The 22,804-nt window shown below is 44.7% G+C and overlaps 1 protein-coding gene and 1 long non-coding RNA gene across 4 annotated transcripts in view; one reads left to right on the forward strand and one right to left on the reverse strand.

The window, feature by feature from the left end:
* Positions 1-3,704, forward strand: part of TBC1D16 (TBC1 domain family member 16) — a 58,819-nt gene extending 55,115 nt beyond the window's left edge. For 2 of the 3 annotated variants that reach the window (XM_081849600.1, XM_081849601.1), the window contains 3 exons: positions 268-447; positions 2,235-2,381; positions 2,640-3,704. In XM_081849600.1, the coding sequence (XP_081705726.1) occupies positions 268-447; positions 2,235-2,381; positions 2,640-2,852 (540 nt within the window). In that variant the 3' untranslated portion in view covers positions 2,853-3,704. The remainder of the gene's footprint in view (positions 1-267; positions 448-2,234; positions 2,382-2,639) is intronic. The other variant, XR_014153299.1, reaches the window with a different exon arrangement.
* LOC309335166 overlaps positions 1-22,804 on the reverse strand; it is a 722,355-nt gene that overhangs the window by 46,386 nt on the left and 653,165 nt on the right. The window lies entirely within an intron of this gene.

The raw sequence follows: 22,804 nt of genomic DNA on the forward strand, positions 1-22,804 counted from the left end.
GTGAATGAATTAGTTTTATTCTGTGAACCGCCCTGAGACCCCCAAGTATAGGGCGGTATATAAATTCAAATAACAATAACAATAGTAATAGTAATAATAATAATGATAATAATAATAATAATAGTAGAATCAGCTCTTAAGAGGTGTGCCCGCTCCTGCTGAGCTTGAGGGGTTTTGGGGCAGGAATGCCCAGTGGTCTAGGGGGGAGTAGCGGGGTTTTCTTCCCCTTCTCTGGAGCTGAACCGAGCTCCCCTTCCACTTTGCCAGATGTACCTGCGAGAGCTGCTGCGGCTGATGCATGTGCGCTTCTACCACCACCTGGTCTCCCTTGGGGAGGATGGCCTTCAGATGCTCTTCTGCCACCGCTGGATCCTCCTCTGCTTTAAGCGTGAGTTTCCCGATGCTGAGGCTCTGCGTATATGGGAAGCCTGCTGGGCTCACTACCAGGTAAGGTTTAAAAGGGGGCTGGAGGAGCGGGGCAGTTAGAAAGGTCCTTTTTGTCGGTGGGGCTCCTGCACTGCTCCTTGGAGGGTGCTGAATGGGGGGATGTTGCCGGTTGCAGCTGCTGTCCTTCCAGGCCTCTCTCCCCTCCCCCAGCCATGACTGTGACGAGCTGTGTGTGTGTGTGTGTGTGTGTGTGTGTGTGTGTCCGTGTCCCTCCCCCTCCACACTGCTTGCCTTCTCTCCCACTGTTTGCCTCTGACATTACACAAATCGATGCAAATTTCACCCTGACGGTTCATTACTGAGCTCCTGGGCTGTTCTTGCTGCTGTCGCAACCCATCAGCCAAAACGGCCCTCAGCCTGCCTTGTGCAGTGGGGGTGCTGCAACCCTGGCTTTCTCTCCCAGCTGCAGATGTGGCTGTGTGAAGGGCAGGCGCGCGCACATACACACAGAGGCAAGCTAATTTTCAACTTCCTTGTGAGGTTAGCCCCAGGACTGAGCAGCGTATGGTTTCTGTCTGACCTGGTCTCGTCTGCAGGAAAGGAGGTTGCCACCAAACTGTGTTCGCCGTATGCTGCTTGCTCGCATTTCTCTCTGCCAAATAGTTGCTCTCTGGTGGTGGTCTGGGAAGGGGGGGGGGAGATTGCTTTGAATCCTCGTGGCAGCGATTTCACCGCCCTTTGCCAGGTGGTTTAGACTCCTATGCTCCTAAAACTCATTGTATTAAGCAAGTAGAACAGGGGCAGCCAACGTGGTGCCCTCCAGAAGTCGCTGGACTCCCAGCCCTCAATAATCTCTAGCCAGCATATGGCCAGTAGTTGGGGATGATGGGAATGCAAGTCCGGCAAGATCTGGAGAGCACAACTTTGCTTATCCCTGCAGCAGATCTTAATTCTGTGTGCAGAATTATTCAGAATGGAGCATTTTGTAAATTAAGTGTTAACGCAGCATATCCAGTACCTAATTTGTTGGTTGCTCACTTGAAAACATTTTACTAGAAATAATATTCCCTCTCATGCCTTTACTTCTTCAAAGTGAAAACAAATATAACTGGGTCAAAAAACTTACAGACTTGCTAGATTTCATGTACTTCAACACTGTAGGCTTTTGTCTTGTAAGCATACACCAGTTCTCTCAGAATGCATCCAGATTTCATGCATGTAACTGGGCAGACTGCCAGGATTTGCAGTCTGCCTTACTAGTTTTGACTTCCTCTTTCTCTGTGGCCCTGATTCAAGAGATTTCTGCATTGCTTTTGAAAGTGTGTAGCTCTCTAGATTTATTGTAATGCGTTGCCATTCTGTGCTTCTTTTAATAACATTAGGGTGGCATACATGATTTCTCCACCTCCTACTTTATCCTCACAACAACTTTGTAAGGTAGAGCATGTGACTGACTGCCCCTAGGCCACCTAGTGGGGATTTCAACTTGACTCTCTTCAATCACACAACAAAGCTCTAACCTCTACACAACAGTACCACAGCATTGTGCGAAGTACAGTGCTGCCTTTGTCTTTAAACTTCTGCCTAACAGTGGTTGGGAGAGAGTGAACAGCTTTTCCTTCTCACCTTGCCACATCATTTATAATTCCCATTACCTTTCGCATGCTCCTACATTGAAGGGGTTGGACTAGATCCCTCAGGATCTCTTCCATTTCTACAATTCTACGATTCTCCCATTCACTGGTGTTTTTTTAAGCCAAAAAGCTACCAATGTGATCTTGTTGCCACAATCGGTGCATCTTTCTAGCCCTCCTTCCCTTGATCATTTTCTTCTCTTGCTGCTGCAGACAGACTATTTCCACCTCTTCATCTGTGTGGCTATTGTGGTGATCTATGGAGATGATGTCATCGAACAGCAGTTGGCCACTGACCAGATGCTTCTGCACTTTGGGAACCTAGCCATGCATATGAATGGGGAGCTCATACTCAGGAAGGTAAATTTAAAATTGCAGGTGTTAAACAAACAGACAGACAGACAGACAAAAAAACCCTTTGCAATTCTATCTGCTCCAAAACAGCATATGGAAGGCTGTGCAGTATTCTCCTTTTGTGAGTGGTGTCAAGTCTCTGTTACGATTTGGGTGTGAGATGGGCAATTTAGATGAACTCCGCAGTTTCTCATATCTGCTATTTGTGCCATGTGCTGTTTTGTGGCTTGTGTATTCACATCTACTCTGCCATCCTACTTCCAGGCTAGAAGTTTGCTTTATCAGTTCCGCCTGCTGCCTCGGATCCCTTGCGGTCTGCATGACCTGTGCAAACTCTGCGGGACAGGAATGTGGGACAGTGGCTACATCCCCGCTGTGGAGTGTACGGGGAACCACCCAGACTCTGATAGCTGCCCTTATGGAGGCATGTGGATGAACCTTCTCCCAAGCCAGGGAACGAAAGCAGGAGGGGACTGAAAACACGGGAAGGTCTTCGCTTTCCGGGAAATGACATCTTCCTGGGGCTTGGGTGCCCAAAGACCTGGAAGAGAAATGGAAGCGAAACAACTTGGCGCAGTTGAGACGCACTCTCAGCAGACATCAACAGGAGACAAGAGGAGGCAGATGTTTCCCTCAATGTCCCAAAGGAGATGGATGAGTGGATGGGAGAAGGAAGGTGATGGCACCGAGTGGAAGAGTCTCCCTTGTGGTCAAAGCAAGATCTTGATGTGTGCCCTATATACCTGGAAGGGTGTTGCTCTGACTGTCCCGACTTTCATTGTGTTGTTGTTGCTTTACGGTTCGGAACATTTTGAAGGGAGTGCACAAGGCTGAGCCTGGTGAATCAAGAGTTCCAAGGGCAAAAGGATTCCCCTCCTAACACACACACACACACACACACTGCTGCCATAGGGGAATGTAGATGGCTTAAGACAATGAGTCCACAACCAGCACGCAGTAGATGGAGGGGCAATACTACTCCAGCCCCTCCATCCCAAACACACCCATGCACCTGTGCACGCCCGTGTTGCTTTAACCAAAACACCATGGCTCTCTGGCTTCTGCATAAAGCCACGGTGATCAACTTGGAATATAGTCTGCCAAAAAAAGGAAAACAATAAAATTGCAAGCTTTTGGGCTTCCCCAGGGAAATAATCACAGCTGTGTGTATGTATCCAAAGCTTGATCACCATATTTTACAAAGCGCTTTATTTTTATTCTTTTCATATATACATGACTTGTTTGCTGTAGGTCAAAAATCAAATTTTTGCAGTTACGGAAGTTGCAATCCTGAAGTTCACTGTGAGTATAATAAATTATGCAAAATCACACACCGTGAAAAACACTTGATTATTTTTGGCCAAAAGGTCTGATCTGGAGAGACAGGTAGAGCCCCTGTAACGTTTTGTCACTGACACTTCTTTGGGTCCTTCTATATGGCTACTCTCATTAAGACAGATTTGGAGAAGGGAATAGACTCTACCTGCTGCTGTCTCAAAGCTGCGTCTCCAGGCCCCACTTCCAGAGATGCAGCCTATTCTCTGCGCCTCTGCCACCCTCCTGTCTCTCACATCCACGCCCGTCCTGTTTTCCAGCATTCACTGTGTTTGATATTCCTGGCAAAAGTACCCAAAATCAGTGCTGCAAGAGCCAGGACCACTTGGAACAGTGAGCTGAATGCGTGTCCTGCAGTTGTAAGGTTAGAATGGATCTCTCAGTACTCTGAATCCTGTCCGCCTTGCAGCTTTGATCCAGCTCTGAGCTGCATTGAGAAAGTGGCACGACATACCATAGGTCCTCCTTCTTTTCCCTGCAGCGATTGTGAGCGTGGCAGGTTGTAGCCTTCTGGTTGCAGAGCAAGGGTGACTGCTTGGTTTCTGGTGTGCTTTGCTTAATTTTAAACTGACTTACATTTTAGAATGCCACTGGAGAGACTCTACATTTTAGGATCTGTTACAAGTACTAGTTTCATTGAGTTAGCATCCAAAGCCTCTCTCCCTCTCTCTCTCTCTTACATCTGCTCCAACATGGCAGACAGTTTCAGAAAGGATAAATAACAACTTAGTGGACTGAGATTAGTGGTTGCAGTCTGTTAACATCCTTGCACAGGCTTCTCTTCACACCATTTGACCCTCCTAGCCAAATGCAGCCCATAATAGCACTATACAGAGGACTTGCCAAGTGCTGGTCCCTGCCTGCCTACACACCACTGCCAAACTAATAGAGACGTATGCTTTTCCTTAAAGACCTCCAGTGATGAAAGGTTCCTCACCTGTAAGCAACCTGTTTCAGGGTTCTACCACTCACTACACTCTGGCGTCAATCCTAAGTCCTTCTGGCTGCAGCTTCCGCCCATTTTTTTGCCCATGGCAGACAATCCACGACCTCCTCCAGGTACCTCTTTATGCACCTGAAACCTATTAGTGTTACTTTTCTCAAATAGTCTCTCTCCCAAGCAAACTCCTGGCTTCTTAGCCAGGTTGCTAATTGTTTTTGGTTGCTCTTTGGATTACACTTGCAGATGTATGTAGAAAACCAGACCGGGTGGGTAATTAGCACTTCAGACTTACCTGCCACGAGGGAAAAGTCTTAGCAGGAAAGAGCCAATTTAATTTTAGTTCAGCTCGGCTTTGCTAGAGGTGAGATGGCTGTGAGAGATAAATTTCTGCAGAAGTGTTGTGTTCATTCACATTGGATAGGGGGTGTATATATCCATTTAGGCTTGGCTTCCTCCAGAGGTCATAGGAATACAGCACCACCTGCTGTTTATAATCTCAATTGCCGTGAGCTGTTCTAAGTCTGAACTCAATGCTCCCATCTGGCCACTGGTGCCAGGGATCGTGTGAGCTGAGACTGTGGATTCAGGACATTTTTCAAGTAGGTGGTTGTTGCCAGTGCTACAGATTTAAACAGAGTGAATGCTTTGCTGCTCAGCATGTCAAAGGGGGGGGGGGGGATTTCATGATCAACAGAACTGTTGATCTAGACATTGTTATAGAGGATGCTGTGAAAACACCACCACCACCACCAAAACCCTTGAAATAAAATTAAATATTTCATCAAGAATTGTTCTCAACAAAAGCTGTTGGACAAATACAAAGAGATTTGGGGTGGTGCTGAGTGGGGGTTACAGTTCTTCACCTTCTAGCCCATGGGTAGGCAAACTAAGGCCCGGGGGCCAGATCCGGCTCAATCGCCTTCTCAATCCGGCCCGTGCACGTTCTGGGAATCAGCATGTGTTTACATGAGTAGGATATGTCCTTTTATTTAAAATGCATCTCTCGGTTATTTGTGGGGCATAGGAATTCGTTCTCCCCCCCCCCCAAAAAAAATATAGTCCGGCCTCCCACAAGGTCTGAGGGACAGTGGCCTCCTACTGAAAAAGTTTGCTGACCCCTGTTATAGCATTTCTAAATGTTGTTTGGGTATGGGAGTCGTGTGACTTTTGTGTTTCAGACATTGTGTAGTGGAATATTCCGGAGGCACAGAGGAAGCTTTTGTTTTCTAGCACGACCTCTATTCACATAGGCACATCTCTCAGCCCTTTGTGGCATGTGTGCATTTGTGTGTGTGTCATGCAACTCAACTGATAATTCCCAGTCCAGTTTTTTTTCTTTTTTTTCTTTTTGGAGGACTGGACTGAGAGGCAGAAAATGCCAAAGAGTGAACCTAAATAAAGGGGGGGGGCATCAAAATAAGCTGCAGTGTACACACACACACACACCCTTCCCAAAATATGTTGGAAAATGTTTTTTGGGGGGTGTTTCTTGCTTAAAACAACAGAAGATTGCTTATTGAACCCATGGAGTTTGCCTGTACAGTTGTACCGTGGAAGTCAAACAGAAGCTCCTGCAGCCAATCAGAAGCTGCGGAAGCCCCGTCTGATTTCGGGTTCCAAAAGAATGTTTGCAAACCAGAACAATCACTTCTGGGTTTACGGCATTTCGGAGCCAAAACGTCCAAGTTCCAGGGCGTTCGGGATCCAAGGTACAACTGTATGCCCTTATGAAGTCATAACTTATGTCTCAAAGCAAAACAACTCCACCATGAGAGCTCTAAGAATGTGCATACAAACAGGTGTGTTTTTCAGGCTCCCATGAGGAAAAGTGAAATAATGTTGTGACTTTTCTTTTCTTTTTAATGTTTTTATTCTATTTTAAATCTCAATAATTTGGCAACAATAAACACATGGTAATACACAAATAATTATAGGTGACAGTCTTTCACTAATACATATAAGCAAAACACATAGAAAGTAAAAAAAAATGTGTTTGCATTACTATTTATACATTATCTTAGGCTGTACCAGCTTCTGGAAAGTTGAGGTCTTCCCTTCTTACAGCTTGGTCTCCACCCAAGCCCTCTGTGAAGAAACAGGACACCCTTTCCTCTGTTGGATCACTGAGAATCATAGCACTCGTTTTCTCTTTCTTGCTCTCTTGCGCGTGCGCGCGCACACCCACCCACACCCACCCACCCACCCCTCTTTACTTCTACCTCTTAGAGGTCCACTTTGTTCAGTACTGGTGGAAATGTCTTCTGCCATTCTGGTCGTGTCGGTGTAACACAAGTCTTTCCTACTTTACTTCTAATACACACTTCAGCCTAAATGGCTCATAAGCTTGACATGTGAGTTTCCATGATCAGTTTGTTAGACCAAAGAAACATATGCACACACATACACACACACACACAAAGTTATTGGACTACATCTTTCATCATCTGACGATGGCCTGTGCATTCCAAGATCAGGATATATTCACCACAATAGTCCACGCATTAGTAACTTCAAGACTGGATCAGTTCTATGCTGTACATGTAGGGCTCTGTTTGCAGAAATTACAGTTAGTGATGAATGTTGCAGTATGGTTGCCGACAGGAGTGAGGCTCTCGCAGTGTATTACACCCCTGCTCAGAGATCTGCATTGACTGGCAATTTGTTACCAGGCCAAATTCAAGGTGTTAGTATATAAAGCCCTCAGCTGCTTAGGACCAGTTTACTTGAAGGATCACATTACTCCCCCTGGGCCCATTTGATTGCTTTGATCTCCGAAACCGGCCGTTTTACGAGTTCCATATAATGTATGTTCTGTGTGGCAACACCTACTTTTTGGAAGTCCCTGCCCATTGGTGTTAGGCAAGCACCTTCACTGAATTGTTTTCAGCACCTGCTAAAGCCTTTTCGCAATGTTAACAGGTAATTTTATTATGCATGCTTGTTTTTAGAATTACTGGTTTTATTAACATTCTGATTTTTTAAAGTCAGCTTCCTTTTTAATGTTTGCTTTAATTGGTATCGGGTAAGTGGTATATACATTTTTTTAAATATACATTTTGTTTAAATAAAAATTCAAAAGCTGGACAATCTGGCCAGGGCTGATGGGAGTTTGAATACCAGCTACCATCAGGAAGGCTGCAGGATTCCCATCCCTGAGCTAAACAGATGAGAGCTATGCCATCTCTGGAGAGATCTTGAAGCCTTCCAGGACAGGCATAGGCAAACTTGGCCCTCCTGATGTTTTTAGACTACAATTCCCATCATCCCTGACCACTGGTCCTGTTAGCTAGGGATGATGGGAATTGTAAAAAAAAAAAAAAACTAACAAAAAAAATGACATTTTTGAGCTATTTCTGCTCCGACACTGTTTCCAGGAAATTCTGGGCGTATGTTAACCCTAAATAATGCTCCTGCTCTGGCCTTCTGAATGAATCCCACTCAGGCATAGGCTTCACCATGTTACTTATACATACTAATTTGCCTGTTACACGCGCTGTTTCATAAGGAGAAAAGATGCCATATTCCAAAGAGAAGTCGCCTAAATTCTTCTTGAACTTTGAGATGATTCATGCTTCAGTCTCTGGCGGTAAGGGGTGCCACAATTATAGGCCGCAGGGCTCCTGGAATCATTAACAGTGAGCTTCGTTACAGCAGCTGAGAACATGATCTCGCTGTATTGGAAAGGTGAAGCACAGCAGAGCGGTACGTTCTGTGCAGATGGCCATCTCCCGGTGCTATAAATGAACATGCTGTGCTAGCCTAGGTCCTCTGCTCTAGTGAATGACTACTTTAATTGTTGAGCCCTTGTGAGTGAGGAAACTGTAAGTCCGAGTACCGCAAGAGGAGCTGTTAAATGAGCACAACTTGGAAGGCCACGGCAACACCTCCTTCCACTGTAGTCCTCAACCTAATTCTGTTTGACTCTTTCACAGCGGCAGCACAAGAGCGTCTAAGGTTTCCTTGATGGACCTGACTAAAAGCTTTGTCAAGTCCAGCACTCGCCTCCCATCAATGGTCTATCCAGGTGTCCTAGAAAGTTCTCAGGCAGAGTGTTATGCAACAGCCTAATAACTTGTTTTTTCCACACCACACCCAGGAATCACAAACAGGCCATCTCAGATTATGAAGTTTCTATCTGGTTCTTTCTATACCTCTTGCAGATTTCCACCCAGCATGACTTACACAGCCAGTTGGCTCTTTAAAAAGAATGCATATCATCTTGAGCATTGATGAGGTTCAGGGGCGCAATGTCCAAGCCATTTGCTTTGCATTCAGAAGGTCCTCACATCTTAGAGAGGCACTGCCAACCACAGTAGGCAGTGTTGAACTGGATGGGCCAATGGTGTGGTTCGGTATAAAGCATCGTCTTTGTTTGTTTGTTAGTGAAACAACCAGTGAAGGACTAACTCCAGAAAGAGATCTGTCTCCTGCAGTGGTAGATAATATGGAGACCTCTCGGATTGAGTGCCTTCTTACTGAAAGTGTGCTGAACAGGTTTTAATTGCTTTAATAGGGAAGGAAGGGGTTAGTTTCACCACCAAACAGCTTGCCGCTGGAGACAGAACACAGCACTTGCCTGCAACATGGAGTGAAGCATGACCCAGCCCCATCCTATCCTTTGTGTGACACCGTAGCAAGCCTTGGTTCACCAATAATATGATGTCCCCATCCTCACATATTTAATGGGGTGGGGGATAGCTGAAGGGTGATCTCTATAGCACTGTTCCCTCGCTTCCCTCGCTTTTGAAATGTGGATAGATGTGTATGCCAGAAGTTAGCACGCACAGGCACTGGAATTTTTATATTATTTAAACTTTTGAAATTTGCAGACTCGTACAGGTATTGGTATTGGGGAGGGATGTGGGTGGCGCTGTGGGTTAAACCACAGAGCCTAGGACTTGCCGATCAGAAGGTCAGCGGTTCGAATCCCTGCGACAGGGTGAGCTCCAATTGCTCTGTCCCTGCTCCTGCCAACCTAACAGTTCGAAAGCATGTCAAAGTGCAAGTAGATAAATAGATACCGCTCCGGCGGGAAGGTAAATGGCGTTTCTGTGCACTGCTCTGGTTCACCAGAAGCGGCTTAGTCATGCTGGCCACATGACCCGGAAGCTGTACGCCGGCTCCCTCAGCCAATAAAGCGAGATGGTGCCACAACCCCAGAGTCAGTCATGACTGGACCTAATGGTCAGGGGTCCCTTTACCTTTACAAGTATTGGGGAAGGGGTTTGTGTCGCTTTTGCTAATAGTCACAGGCAATACCCCATATATTGATGACAACGCTCACAGAATTGTATTCTATCCAGCAACCACTATAGCAATGGTTTGGAGTGTTTTGCGGGGGGAGAGTAACATCCCACCCACTCCCAGCTATAAAACATTGTCCTTTGGCGGTTGTGAAAAAGCCTTGTTCGAACAACAGAAGCACAACATTGCAGGGAGAGGAAGGGGCTGGTCACAAGAAGTCACAAATGTGCATTCATTGCACAAAGACACCAACTGTATGGGAAAACCTTCTGCCTGCTCTGCTGTGTGATAAGATCAGGGGTTTGGGGGGGCGGGGGGAGCAACATCAGCTTCTGAAACAGATTCCAGTACTCGACACTAGGGGATCCCCAGCTCACACTAAGCACTTAAGCTTTTTCTTCTATTGTTTTAGCTGTGAAAGTGACCTCATACGCTTTAGTCTAAAGCAGAAATCTGCAACTTTGTCAAGGGCAGGATCTACGTACCTTTGATCTCAACCTGCAACATAAGGCTCAATTTAACTTAATTATTTTGTCTTCCTCTTTTATCTCTCTAGGATCTCTCAAAGAATAGCAACAGGCCTGCAGTTTAAATTAGTTTATTTTAAAAAATATTTTTAAACTCTTCACTTTTTAATAATAATTTTTTAAAAATCTAAGTGGTATACAATAGTTTTGTGGAAGAGGAATTTTTCAGCAAGTGCAGCTTACTAAGCAGAAGTAAGAAAAGCTTCCCCTGCTGAACTTTCCTCTACTTCACAGCTATTAGAAGTGCTTTTTTTCCTTTGCGTGGAAAACAAGCCTGGGTCTGAACCTTTGCTCAGACCAACAACTTTTCTACCATCATTGTATTTGGCTTTCTCCTCTCTGAAGTCGTCATTCCGCCCTTAAGACTTGGGAGTTGTAACAAGATTTTCTTTCTCATCACAACAACAGGCCACAGTTGCTCCCATGCTACGGATGTCTGCTCTCCCTGGAAACTTTGTGTGATGAATCTGTGGCCTAACTGAGAGAGGAACTTGAACTCAGCTCCCTAAGCTCAGCCCTCTGACACTATGAGGAGATGACAGAGATGTTCTGAGGAGTCTGAGCTGACAGCAAAATCCAGGCCTCCCAATATTCCAAGTCCCAGGGGGTGGGGCCTCTAGCCCTTGCTCAGACGGCTGGCACCCACACTTATTCTTTTGAGACACTGTTGTCACACTGAGCGACAACATTCATATCTGTTCTTGCAGAGTACAGTGGTACCTTGGTTCTCAAAATTAATCCGTTCTGGAAGTCCATGCCAAAACCAAAGCGTTCCAAAACCAAGGCTCGCTTTCCCATAGAAAGTAATGCAAAATGGATTAATCCGTTCCAGACTTTGAAAAACAACCCCTAAAACAGTAATTTAACATGAATTTTACTGTCTAACAAGACCATTGATCCATAAAATGAAAGCAATAAACAATGTGCTGCAGTCATACAATCAATCAATCAATCAATCAATCAGTAGCTGAGCTGGGTTTCACACAGTCACACACAAAAAAAGAGCCACAAAAACGCAAAATAAATAGCAAAACACTAAACATAACACTCAAAATGGAAGTGTGGCACTCAAATCGGAAGCGTAACACTCAAAACGGAGCACGTCCAGCTTCCAAAAAAAGTTCGCAAACCGGAACACTTACTTCTGGGTTTGCAGTGTTTGGGTTCCAAGTTTTTTGAGTACCAAGGTGTTTGAGAACCAAGGTACCACTGTACAGGAGTTTCAGAGTACAGAGGAATAAGGAGCACCGGAGAGTGCTTGGCCTGTGTTTCTCCTCTTGTGCAGCTCATGGACTGCAGTTTTTGGGGCGCATACACACTCACACACACCTTTTATTGCTGGCTGGCAAATCTGTAATGAATTATGCTCCGGCAGCTGCAGCCCCTAATAAGGAGCAGAGGGATGTTTGTTCGGGTTATAACCGTCAGGAGGCTCGTCTTTTTCCAAAGACACCAATGAGCCGGTCAGTCCTAGGGCAGTCAGCCGCCGTTTCTGTTGATTCATTGAAATACTGCGCTTGAATATAGCACTGCAGGACCTAGCAGCCTCAGAGCTGTATTACTGTTGCTGAAATGTCAGAAGAGCACCCCATCTCCTCCCCAAATTGTGCCCCCACTGTCCAGTGAGGAGGAGAGGTACAGAATCCTGCTGCTCTGAGCTTTCTTTTTTAAAATATTATTATTGCTGCAAAAAGCAACAAAAATAATATGAATTAAATGAAAACTTAATTGAGAGAGCAGTAAGGACCTATGATCCCTGAGAGAGATACCATCCTTTCCCATTGGCCTGAGAAACATGGGTTCAGTTGTTTGTACTTGAGCAAACAGCTCCTAGTAGAATCTACAAACCACTGTAGCGAGTGTTTTTGTACTTAACCCCAGTGAGCACAATGACCATTCGCTCTTGCTGTACGGGTGCCTTTCAGCTCAGGCCCCAAATTCAGCTCCACCAGCCTCTCCAGTTAAATGATCTTGAGGTGGCATGGCTGGGAAAGGCCTCTTGCCAAGGGCTTTGAGAGCCACTGCCAGCCAACATAGGTGATGCTAAGGAAGATGGACCAACGCTCTGACACAGTGAAAGGAGGCTTCATCTGTTCAATGAATAGGAAGAGCACAGCTTTCACTACAGCATGTTTAACTGCATATCTACAGGCAACTGCCCACATTATCATAGAGATCATAGAATCATAGCCAGACACACCAACCCATTGTGCCACAGGATGGCCTGGTGTGTAGGCACTTTGAAAGCTCTATTGCACATGATGTGCTAAATAATAGGAGAAGCTAAATTAGCAGTGTGCCACACATTGCCATCGCTGTCATTGCCATTACATTGTTTTTGTAATCACTAATTACACATTAGCGAATGAACCAAACCATGGTTTTGTGACCTTGCCATTCAAAATGGAAGGGAGGCAACCTTGGCTTGCTAAAGCTTAAGGACTGCCATTGGTGGTATTAATTTTCACTAGCATGAACTTTCCTGTGTATTCCTCGGTATGCACTCATGTGAGCAACTAGCGTGTTTATTCGAAAGCATCCATGGCTGCAGGCATTCCCACAGTCTTGGAACTAGAAAACCAGGTTTACACGTTTCTGACATACGTTGTTAACAGTAGTTCTTTCAAGCGCACTCATGAGGAAAATAGGAAGGTTGGTGCAATTTACCAAGGAAAACATACAGCCTGAACTAGCCTTGTTACCTTACAGTGTCTAAATAATTCCATACAGAGAAAGCTGTCTTGAACCGAGTAAGATCATCTGTCGCCATCTAGCTCAGCGTTGCCTGTACAGTGACTGGCAGCAGCTCTCTAGGACCCCTTCCATCAAAAGCACATGCTGTGCTACTAAGAGGTGGCCCCTCACCTTCTGCATCCTCCTGGGTGATGCTGTTCTCCAGACAGTGAAGAGGAAGGAGGCTGGGAGTACATTTTGCAGCTCAAGTCAAGATATACTTGCAACTGAGTCAAGATATACAGTGAAGTTTGGACCAGATAACTCTGGGAATTTTGCAGGTGTGGGGCCCATGGGTTTGCTATGGGCATGAGATATAAAGACACACACAACTTTTGATGACAACAATTGCAAGTGAAACTATCAGCAGGTCTCTGTGTTTTGTTTTGTTTTTTTACATGACAGCTCAATTAAATATTTGCTTGGATTTCCACTGCAGGCTACTTTTGGGTTATCTTTGGTGTATTCTAAAGCTCCCACAAATTTTTATTTTATGAGTTTTGATGTTTAAAATTCTCAAGATGCCCTAGGAATATTATTTGAACAACCCTCTGAACTGGCCTTGGTGCATATTAATTTCATTGGTGTACAGTATATTACTTTCATTGCAATCTTCACAACAGCTTTCTGATGACAAAGTAAAAGGGGTCATAATTAATTGTCCAGTAAGAAAATTACCAATGGTCTAACACCAGTGATAAAATGCTACTACAGTCAATGACAGCATGTGATCATGGAAAAGCTTTCCAATACATCGTATTAATCATAACTACCATGACTAATACTTGATTATAATTGTGGTCACTCCAAACAGGATACATATTATTGGCATTCCGCTCCTTGGTCACCATAAGTATAGTGAAAAAAATAGCTATGTAATAGAGGCCTTTGAAGGGGTAGCTCAGATGTGACTGATAAATATTCTGCAGCTAGTAAGTCAAAGGCAGTGGTTTCTTCATTAGGAGAACTAATTGTGTTTTCACTGTTTCGCTACCTAGGCAGATGAATGATTGTGGCAGGTTTCCTATTAGTGATTTCTTTCCGAAGGGGTCTGCTATTCTAGGAGGTACCTGTACAACACTGTGGTTCCACCTCCTTCATCCCCGCTAGCTAATAATGTTTTCTGACCTTCCACACATCAGCAGCAATTCTTGTAGAATTGTAAGGGTTAGAAAGGGTCCCAAGGGTCATCTAGGGTATGGTTACCAGATCTTTTTCAATGAATCTGGGGACACTTTTTTTTTTTAAGCTGAGTAGCAACAGGGAGTCAATAGTGGAGATGGTGAGGTAAAAGACCCTGGGCCCAAGCATACATGCATATTGTATAAAGGTGCAAAGTCCTTCTTTCACACCCCGTGAAACATAAATGCACAGAGTTTTTAAAAAACTCTGCAACGGCCGCCCGCCCACAACTCATGAGCCCCCCCTGATCAGTCAAAACAAAGGGGGAAAGGGGCAGGAGATGGCACAAGACACATCCTATGCACGCAAGACACATCATATGGGGACTTCCGGCGAGGAAAAATGGCGGGCGCCACGGCAGCAAGCAACTCCTGAAGCCAGCCAGAGCCAACTGCGCTACCAGCCTGGCTCCGGGCTGCTGAGGCTGCCACTGCCACATTTCCCAGGGACAGATTTGCAAATCTGGGGACATTCCAGGGACGGAATTTGGGGACAGATTTGCCAATCTGGGGACTGTCCCCAGGAAACAGGGACGTCTGGTAACCCTAATCTAGGCCAACCTCCTGCAACGCAAGGCTCTGAACTAGATCATACATGACAGATGGCCATCCAAACTCTGCTTAAAAACCTCCAAGGAAGGAGAGTTCACCACCTCCAGAGGGAGTCTGTCCCACTGCCAAACAGCTCTTACTGTCAGATATCACTTCCTGGTATTTAGTCGGAATCTCCTTTCTTGTAACTTGCCTTACTGGCTTTGAATGGGGAAATATTTTACAAGTGTTGTCATGAAACAAGTTTTACAGCTTCAACCCATGGGCTGGTTTGTTTTTTGTTTTGATGTGGAATGCTTTAATGTTCCAGGAATTCACCTTGGTTGACTTTAGTTTTGGAAGAGTGGTTTGTCCAACTGGTGTGCAGAAGTCAAGATAACGAACCATGAACATACACTGGAATCCTATGCATAATAATAATAATAATAATAATAATAATAATAATAAATTTATTATTTATATCCCGTCCATCTGGCTGGGTAGGTAGGGTCTGTGTACCAGGTGGAGCTGGTAGACAGCCGCCCTGGACACAGAATTAACCTGCGCCTTCATGGACAGCTGTGAGTCCAAAATGACTTACTGAGAAGTCCCACTACGGCCAATGGGGCATACTCCCTTGTAACAAGGTTGCAGCCCTAATCAGCTTGCAGATGTCTTGTTCACAGAGCAATGGAGCAAATGGCTCAAAATATACAAGGGAGGGAGGGAGGTAGCAAGGGAGTCTGTTCCTCCTAGCCTGGTTTTACAACCCATGGGCATCAAAGCATGGAACATAACTTGCAGGAATTCCTGCAATGCAAGGGGTTGGACTAGATAACCCTTGGAGTCCCTTCCAACTGTTCAATTCTGTGATTCTTTGATTATATGAATGCTCCTTTGACTCTAAAAAATGTACTATGAAAGCCATCTCTTCGCTGTCTTTTAATCCTGTGCAATCTTCATCAAAAACAGCCTTTCCTAACCCCTTACCCAGAAGTAGGTCCTATTGATTTAAAGGGATTTAAGTTTAGGGTTGTGGCCTTTAGGTCAGGGGTAGGGAGCTTGCAGTCTGTCTGGCTTCCTGCAGGTGTGTGTGTGTGTGTGTGTGTGTGTGTGTGTGTGTGTGAAGGGGGAAGAGACCTGAAGTTGGGTGTGAGGGGGAAAGGTGAGGGGTGCTGAAACTGATGGTAGAAATGGGGGGGAGCCCTCTGCAAGGAACCAGTTCAGAACTCTAGCAAGAACAATCTGTCTCTCACCAGCACACTGGTCCAAAAGGAAGAGTGAGAGAAAATGGAGAGAGAGATGGTGATAGCAAAAACCACAGCTAGTTGCCATATGCCAGGGCTTAGGGGCAGCCTCTGAAGTCAGAGCAGAAGCTTGCCATACAGTACCATCTGAACCCCAGGACCTTTCTTTTACAAACCACGCCCTGGTTCCCTGTTTGTGGAATGCTCTCCCCAGGGACGCGGGTGGCACTGTAGGTTAAACCACAAAGCCTAGGACTTGCCGATTAGAAGGTCAGAGGTTCGAATCTCTGCCACAGGGTGAGCTCCCCTTGCTCGGTCCCAGCTCCTGCCAACCTAGCAGTTCGAAAGCACGTCAAAGTGCAAGTAGATAAATAGGTACCGCTCCGGCGGGAAGGTAAGCGGCGTTTCCGTGCGCTGCTCTGGTTCACCAGAAGCGGCTTAGTCATGCTGGCCTCATGACCCGGAAGCTGTACGCCGGCTCCCTTGGCCAATAAAACAAGATGAGCGCCACAACCCCAGAGTTGTCCGCGACTGGACCTAATGGTCAGGGGTCCCTTTACCTTTACTCCCCAGGGAAGATTGCCTGGCATGTGTTTAGGCACCAGGTAAAAATGTTTGTTGATAACCAGGCTTTGGGCTGATTAAACATTCTGCGTCCCTTAAAATGTGTTGGGGGGGGGGAGGTTGGTTGGTTTGTTAAATGTATATTTTGTGTGTTCTCATTTTCTATTTTCATGCTGCGAACTGCCCTGCAATCTTCAGAGGAATGGGAGTTTACAAATTTAATAAATAACAATTATTATCATTTTTATTATTTAGCTGTGATTCCTGCATCGCAGGGAGTTGGGCTGGATGGCTTTTGGGAGGTCCCTTCCTACACTTCTATGACTCTGTGAGAAGAATGGGGGAAAGATCAAGCAAAGACAATTTCTCTTTTTTCCCTGACAAACTGCTATGTTTTGTTCCTATCAGGCTGCCTCTCTGGGACGCATCTGTGCTAAATGAATTTTATTAAAATAATTATCTTCTCGCGGAAGCAATTATGTTTTCGCTTTAACTTGCAAGCAGCAAACGCAAACCATCAAACTACATGCATCTCCTCCATTTGCCGGATTGGATGGTTGCTATGTTGGTTTGCTTGACAACTATGCTGTGCTAAGCAGGCCACACTCGCTCCTTCCAAAATCAGTGACAGCTTCTTCTTTCTTTAAGTAGGACGCTCCAGTCATATAGCGGCTACCTCAGGCTGTGGGGTGGCTAAAAAATAGCCAAGGTGTCTGCTTTAAAACAATGTTGGTCGTACAGGGATCGCCAACCTTTCTCAGAGAGTGCGCACATTTGGAAATCTAAGAAACCATTGAGGACACAATAGCAATTTCACAAAAGAAAAACTGATAATGCTCAGAACCTCCTCTCCAAAGAAAAACAGGCAAATTTCTACAAACCCTGAAACAAACAGAACATGGATAAAAAAGCAGGCCACCCCACCCCCAAACCAGGCAATTCCAGCCAAACAAATCCTCAGGTCAAAAAGTATTTTAAAAACAATTGGAGGGGACAGTGGGGCCTTGTGACCGACTCCATGAGGGCCGTCTCAAGGCACTGTGATACCAGTGGATGCCACCACAAGGGCCTCAGGGCTAAGGGGCTGTGGGACCAGGCCCTTTAAAAGCACATTCTTTTGCTGCCAATGACCTGATAAATCAGGCCCCTGAGGAAGTGGCCTTTCCTACGAAGAGCCAACTTAAGTTTTCAAATTTGATGTCTGAGGTTAAAACCAAGGAAGCTGCATTTCTTCCCTCCAACGTCTTCTCAACCCCCAGCCCTTACTACTAATCTCACAGCATCAGGTGTTCTTCAGATAAATGTTAATAACCACAGCAAAGAAGTCCGCATCTAATAAAAAGGATGTACAGGTCAAGATGGAAGCATTTACAAGAAATTCTTTCTCTCCCACTCACAACTCACAACCTGAAGGGCAGGCAGATGGTTGAAAGGTTTGTTCAGATCGATTAAGCCTATAAGCTGCAAATTTCACAATGTTGTTAGGCTTTGATTTAGTTATTAACATTTATAAGCTGCCTTTCCATTTAAAAAAACAAAAACCATTCCTATTTTGAGTTGACAGCTGGGGCTTAGAAATGAAGGTAGAGCTGGGATGGGTAATCTGTCGTTCTCCGTATCTTATAGAGTCATAGAGTTGGAAGGGATCCTGAGGATCATCTAGTCCAACCCCCTCTGATGCAAGAATATGCAGCTGCCCCATATGGGGATCAGCTGAGCTATCAGTTCCCACCAGTCCCATCCCAGCACGGGACCAGTGGCCAGGGAGAATGAGAGGAGTAGTCTGGCAGCTTTTGGAGGGCCCAGGGCTCTCCACCCCTGAGCTACCCTTATAAGAGGGTAGACTGGAAAGGGAGCTACACTTGTTTTTATTGGCTCTCCCACAAGCCAACGCTGAACTGGGGAGAGGGAACATTTCTGCCTGAAATGGCCCCATTAAGTTTGTCTGCTGCTCTGTAATAATCATTCTTGCATCACTTCAAAGGTAGCCATTACTGAGCTTGTGGGCACCTTCCAGGTTGACGGTGACTCCCTCCTACGAGGTACTTAATTTATCTGGTGCTATTAATAAGTCACTTAAGGTCTTTACACACGAGCCAACACCCTGGAATCCAGGTGTTGCCGGCTTCTACTTTTATGGGTGGAGACCTTGGCTAGGGTGCTGTCACATGGGCACTTTTGAGCTCTCGATGAGGACATAACCTCCAACAATTCTCTGATGGAAACAGTGACATCCTATTCTATTATTATTACTACTACTGCTGCTGCTGCTGCTCCTGCTACTACTGTCACTACTGCTATTATACCCCACCCATCTGACTGAGTTGCCCCTGCCACTCTGGGCGGCTTCCAACATATATAAAAACATAATAAAAACATTAAACATTGAAATATACATTTTTTAAAAAAACAGAAGCATTTTTACTTGGTATTATAGGTCAGGATATTAATAGGCAAGATGTTTTTATATGCAACAACTGTGGCAAGAGTATTGTTAGCCCAGAAATGGAAACAAGAAGAGATTCTGAGGAAAGAAGAATAGCAGACGAAATTAATGGACTATGCAGAATTGGACAAAATGACAGGAAGGATTCAAAACCTGCGGGACCAGAGATTTACAGGAGATTGGAAGAAGTATATGAATTATTTGAAGAGCAACTGTAATCAACAATTATGCTTGTCTGGAAGCAGGATACAGAGGGGCTTCCAGTGAGAGAGTGTGAAGAAAACAGCCCACTGCTCAAATGTAAAATTTACATCCGTTGCTCCAACCATTTTTGCTTTTTTATAATTTTATTTTATTTTTATTTTGACAAATAACCATTAATAATAATAATTAATAAAAAAATATGAAATATTACCTCGTCAAAATATTTTTTATTAAAAATATTATTTATTACCATTTTTGATTTTGACACCCACCCCCTGGCATGGGATCCATGGCCTGAAAAGGGGTTCCCCACTCCAAGTGTAGCCAGTGCCAAGGTAGATGGACCCAATGGTCAGACTCCTTCCTATGTTCATAGCTGTCAACTTTCCCCTTTTCTTGCGAGGAATCCTATTCGGAATAAGGGAATTTCCCTTAAAAAAAGGGAAATGTTGACAGCTATGCCTATGTTCCATGCTGTAAAGGTGAGGGGGGGCGGGTTTATTTGTTGAATTTCTGCATGCTGTGCATTTAAATAAAAGCACAAGAACTCCAAAAGGCAAGAAAGAATTTTGTTTAATGGCCTTCATGACAGTTACATAATCTTCCGGTATAGTCCCCTAAACCCTGCAGTCCAGATCTACAGGTGCCTTTGCCTGGTCCTGTTCCTGCAAGACTTTTAGGCTGAAGCATCATAGTATCTAGGGTGGACTCAGCAGCTGACATAGCAGGTTTCCCATGCTCATGCAATAGCAGAGCTAACTCATAGTTAAAAATACCTGGACTTTCCCGAAGGCCCTTTCAGCCTCCTGCTTTCAGCAAGGAGTGTGGGAACTTCGCCACTGTCTTGATAAGCCCTAAAGGGAAACACTGCCTTATCCTTAATTGCCTGTCAGTAAAATGGGGATAAAAGGACTGCCCGTCTGGGTAACAAAAAGATTGTGGGTGTTCAACAATACCATAATAGGATGAGGTTAGGTACCGCAGACACTTGGCTAAGCAAGTCAGTGTAAGCCAGAGGACATACATGATGAATAAACAGGAAGGTGGTGGGGAGGGTGAACTTTCCTTTGCTGTCCGCATATGTACATTATTGGCGGAAATGGGCCAATGGTAACAAGAGCTGAAGCGCAAGATTTTGGGGCAAGAGAGGAGTGGGCAGCTGGGGTCTGAAGGCATGAACAAAGCCAGTTTTATCATATAGGCAGGCTGCATATATGGTGGCATAATTATAGGGGTTCCCACCACGCTGGAAGAAGCACATGGATCTAGATTTCTGTAGTCTCTAGGTTGCTCAGTTGCCTGTGCAAATCAAACAGAGCCGGAACCCTGCTATATCATCCCAGAGGATTGGGTGGGAACTCTCTGAGCATGAGGATGTCCCCCTGTCTCAGGCACACACACACACACAAATGTTGAGATGGAGCCAGTTGTGCTATGCCGGCAGGGCACAATGAACTTGCTTCCAGTGATTAGGACAGCGAAGCAGCGGGGGGCAGGTAAAATTATGGCTGGAGATGAGATAAGTGTAGGTTGCTTCAGCAGCCAATCCCCTCTAATTTTGGAGCTATTGTGAACTATGACTGCATAAGAAGCAAGAGCTCAGAGCTGGTGGCGGAAACGTTTCGATGCACCGAGAGCAAGTTTGCATCCCCTGACAATGGGTGTGGGTGTGGGTGTGAGAGAGAGAGAGAATAATTAGTAATAACAAAGAATACTGTGGGTTCGACTAGTTAGTATTAGTCCTATTGCATATATAGCACAAATATTCATTACTATTATGCTATATATTTTATATTTTGTTTAATGTGCTTCGCAAGTTTCCAGTTCCTGTACTTTCCTCCCCTCCCCCTTCCATATGATGCAATCTGTGTGCATCATGTAACCCCTTGGCACCAAGGACTTTTTTTTTTTACAAGGGGAGGGGGCACCAGTTGGTTTATTTAAACTCATGTATAGCAAAACATAGCCTCCCACACCCCCTGCTGATCATGGTGTTCCTCCTTTATAATCCAGCCAAATGTATTCATTCCACAGGGAAACACATTGCATCAGTTAGTGACTTCATGGCTGATAATGGCTACCTCCAGTGTTTTGTCTCAAAGAACAAAGCCGGGGTGAAGCCACTTTATGAAGTCATTAATGGCCCTTCGTTTTTTTCTACGCACGTTTCAGTAAACAAATTTTGTTAGGTAGATCACAGAGAATGTGAAGGCCTTCTGGCTGTTTTCTTATCCCCTTTTAACTCCCTCTTTAACCCTCTTTAAGTTGCCAGAATATTTACGTTACCCAATTGGGAGGTGTTTCCTCATTTCTTCCCCAAACTCGGTACAGATACTTGTTCTGAGTTCCTGCAGTCTTTTTCACAATCTTTCTCTGCTTCCACCTCAGATTCCCCAGAACTGGATGTCAGGAGATAATTAACAAAGGTCTTCAGAGCTCACTTCACTCGATCCAAAGCATCCCTGGGAGAGTATTCCTAATGTGGTCTAAGCACATACATTTTACAACCTATAGGATACTGGACAGTGTTGACTGATATATCAACTGTTGTAAAAAAAAATATTCTCCTTCCTGATAGCCTTTGAGAAATGAAAACTCCCTCTAGGCAAATAGGCGAGGATGATTTTGGAAACGGGGAGAGAGTTTTTGCTAGCCCATACACATGAATACAGGCTGGTTAAAATTGTGTGGGTTTGTAGCTGATTTCCATGGACCTCTTTGCAACTTGGCTGCTGCCATTCTTTCAGATGGAAGCTCAAGTCTTTAAAGTGATGTGTTTTGTGCCTCTTTATTTTCTCAGACAAACGGTCTGTACCCTCTCCAGAGTACAGGTTGCACTCACAATCTTCGCAGGTGGAGTCAGGTGACCACAGCTGCAAACATATACCTTTTCTTAAGAATCATCTTTGGCACAGATGCTTTGCTTTTTTGAGACCCTCGCTCAAATAGTTTTCATCTGTTCTCTGGGGAAATCCTTCCTATATCCCTATTGCCCTTCCAGTTTAACATTTTATCTCAAATCTTACTTCAGTGTGAGTCTTTGGTTCCCAGGGTGCATCAGTACTGACCAGCTTTACATTTACATTTCTAAGAGATGACTGCAACTTCCCTGGAGATTCTGACTGGGGATGGAAGGATCTGTCAATTTGGTTCTCCCAGTTTCTAATTTTCCCAATCTTAAATTCATTTCTGCAGCAGTTTGGGAATTTTCTTTTGTAACCTCTCCATGAAATTCTGCAACATTTTAGTGCAAATTTATCCAAATAAACACATTTTTGTAAGCAATTCCTCCCAATACAATATATTTTGGAATGCTATCTTCCCTATTATATTCATTTATATGAGCACTTTTAATTAACATATCTGTTTTTGTAAACATTGGTTTGTTGGACAACTGCGTCACAAAATCCGGATAAGTGCATATTTCGAAGGGCGTCTGTGTTTCAGTTTTCATATTGCTTCAGAAAGTGAAAA

The sequence above is a fragment of the Podarcis erhardii genome (genome assembly GCF_964252035.2).
Source record: "Podarcis erhardii genome assembly, chromosome: 2".
Lineage (NCBI taxonomy): Eukaryota > Metazoa > Chordata > Lepidosauria > Squamata > Lacertidae > Podarcis > Podarcis erhardii.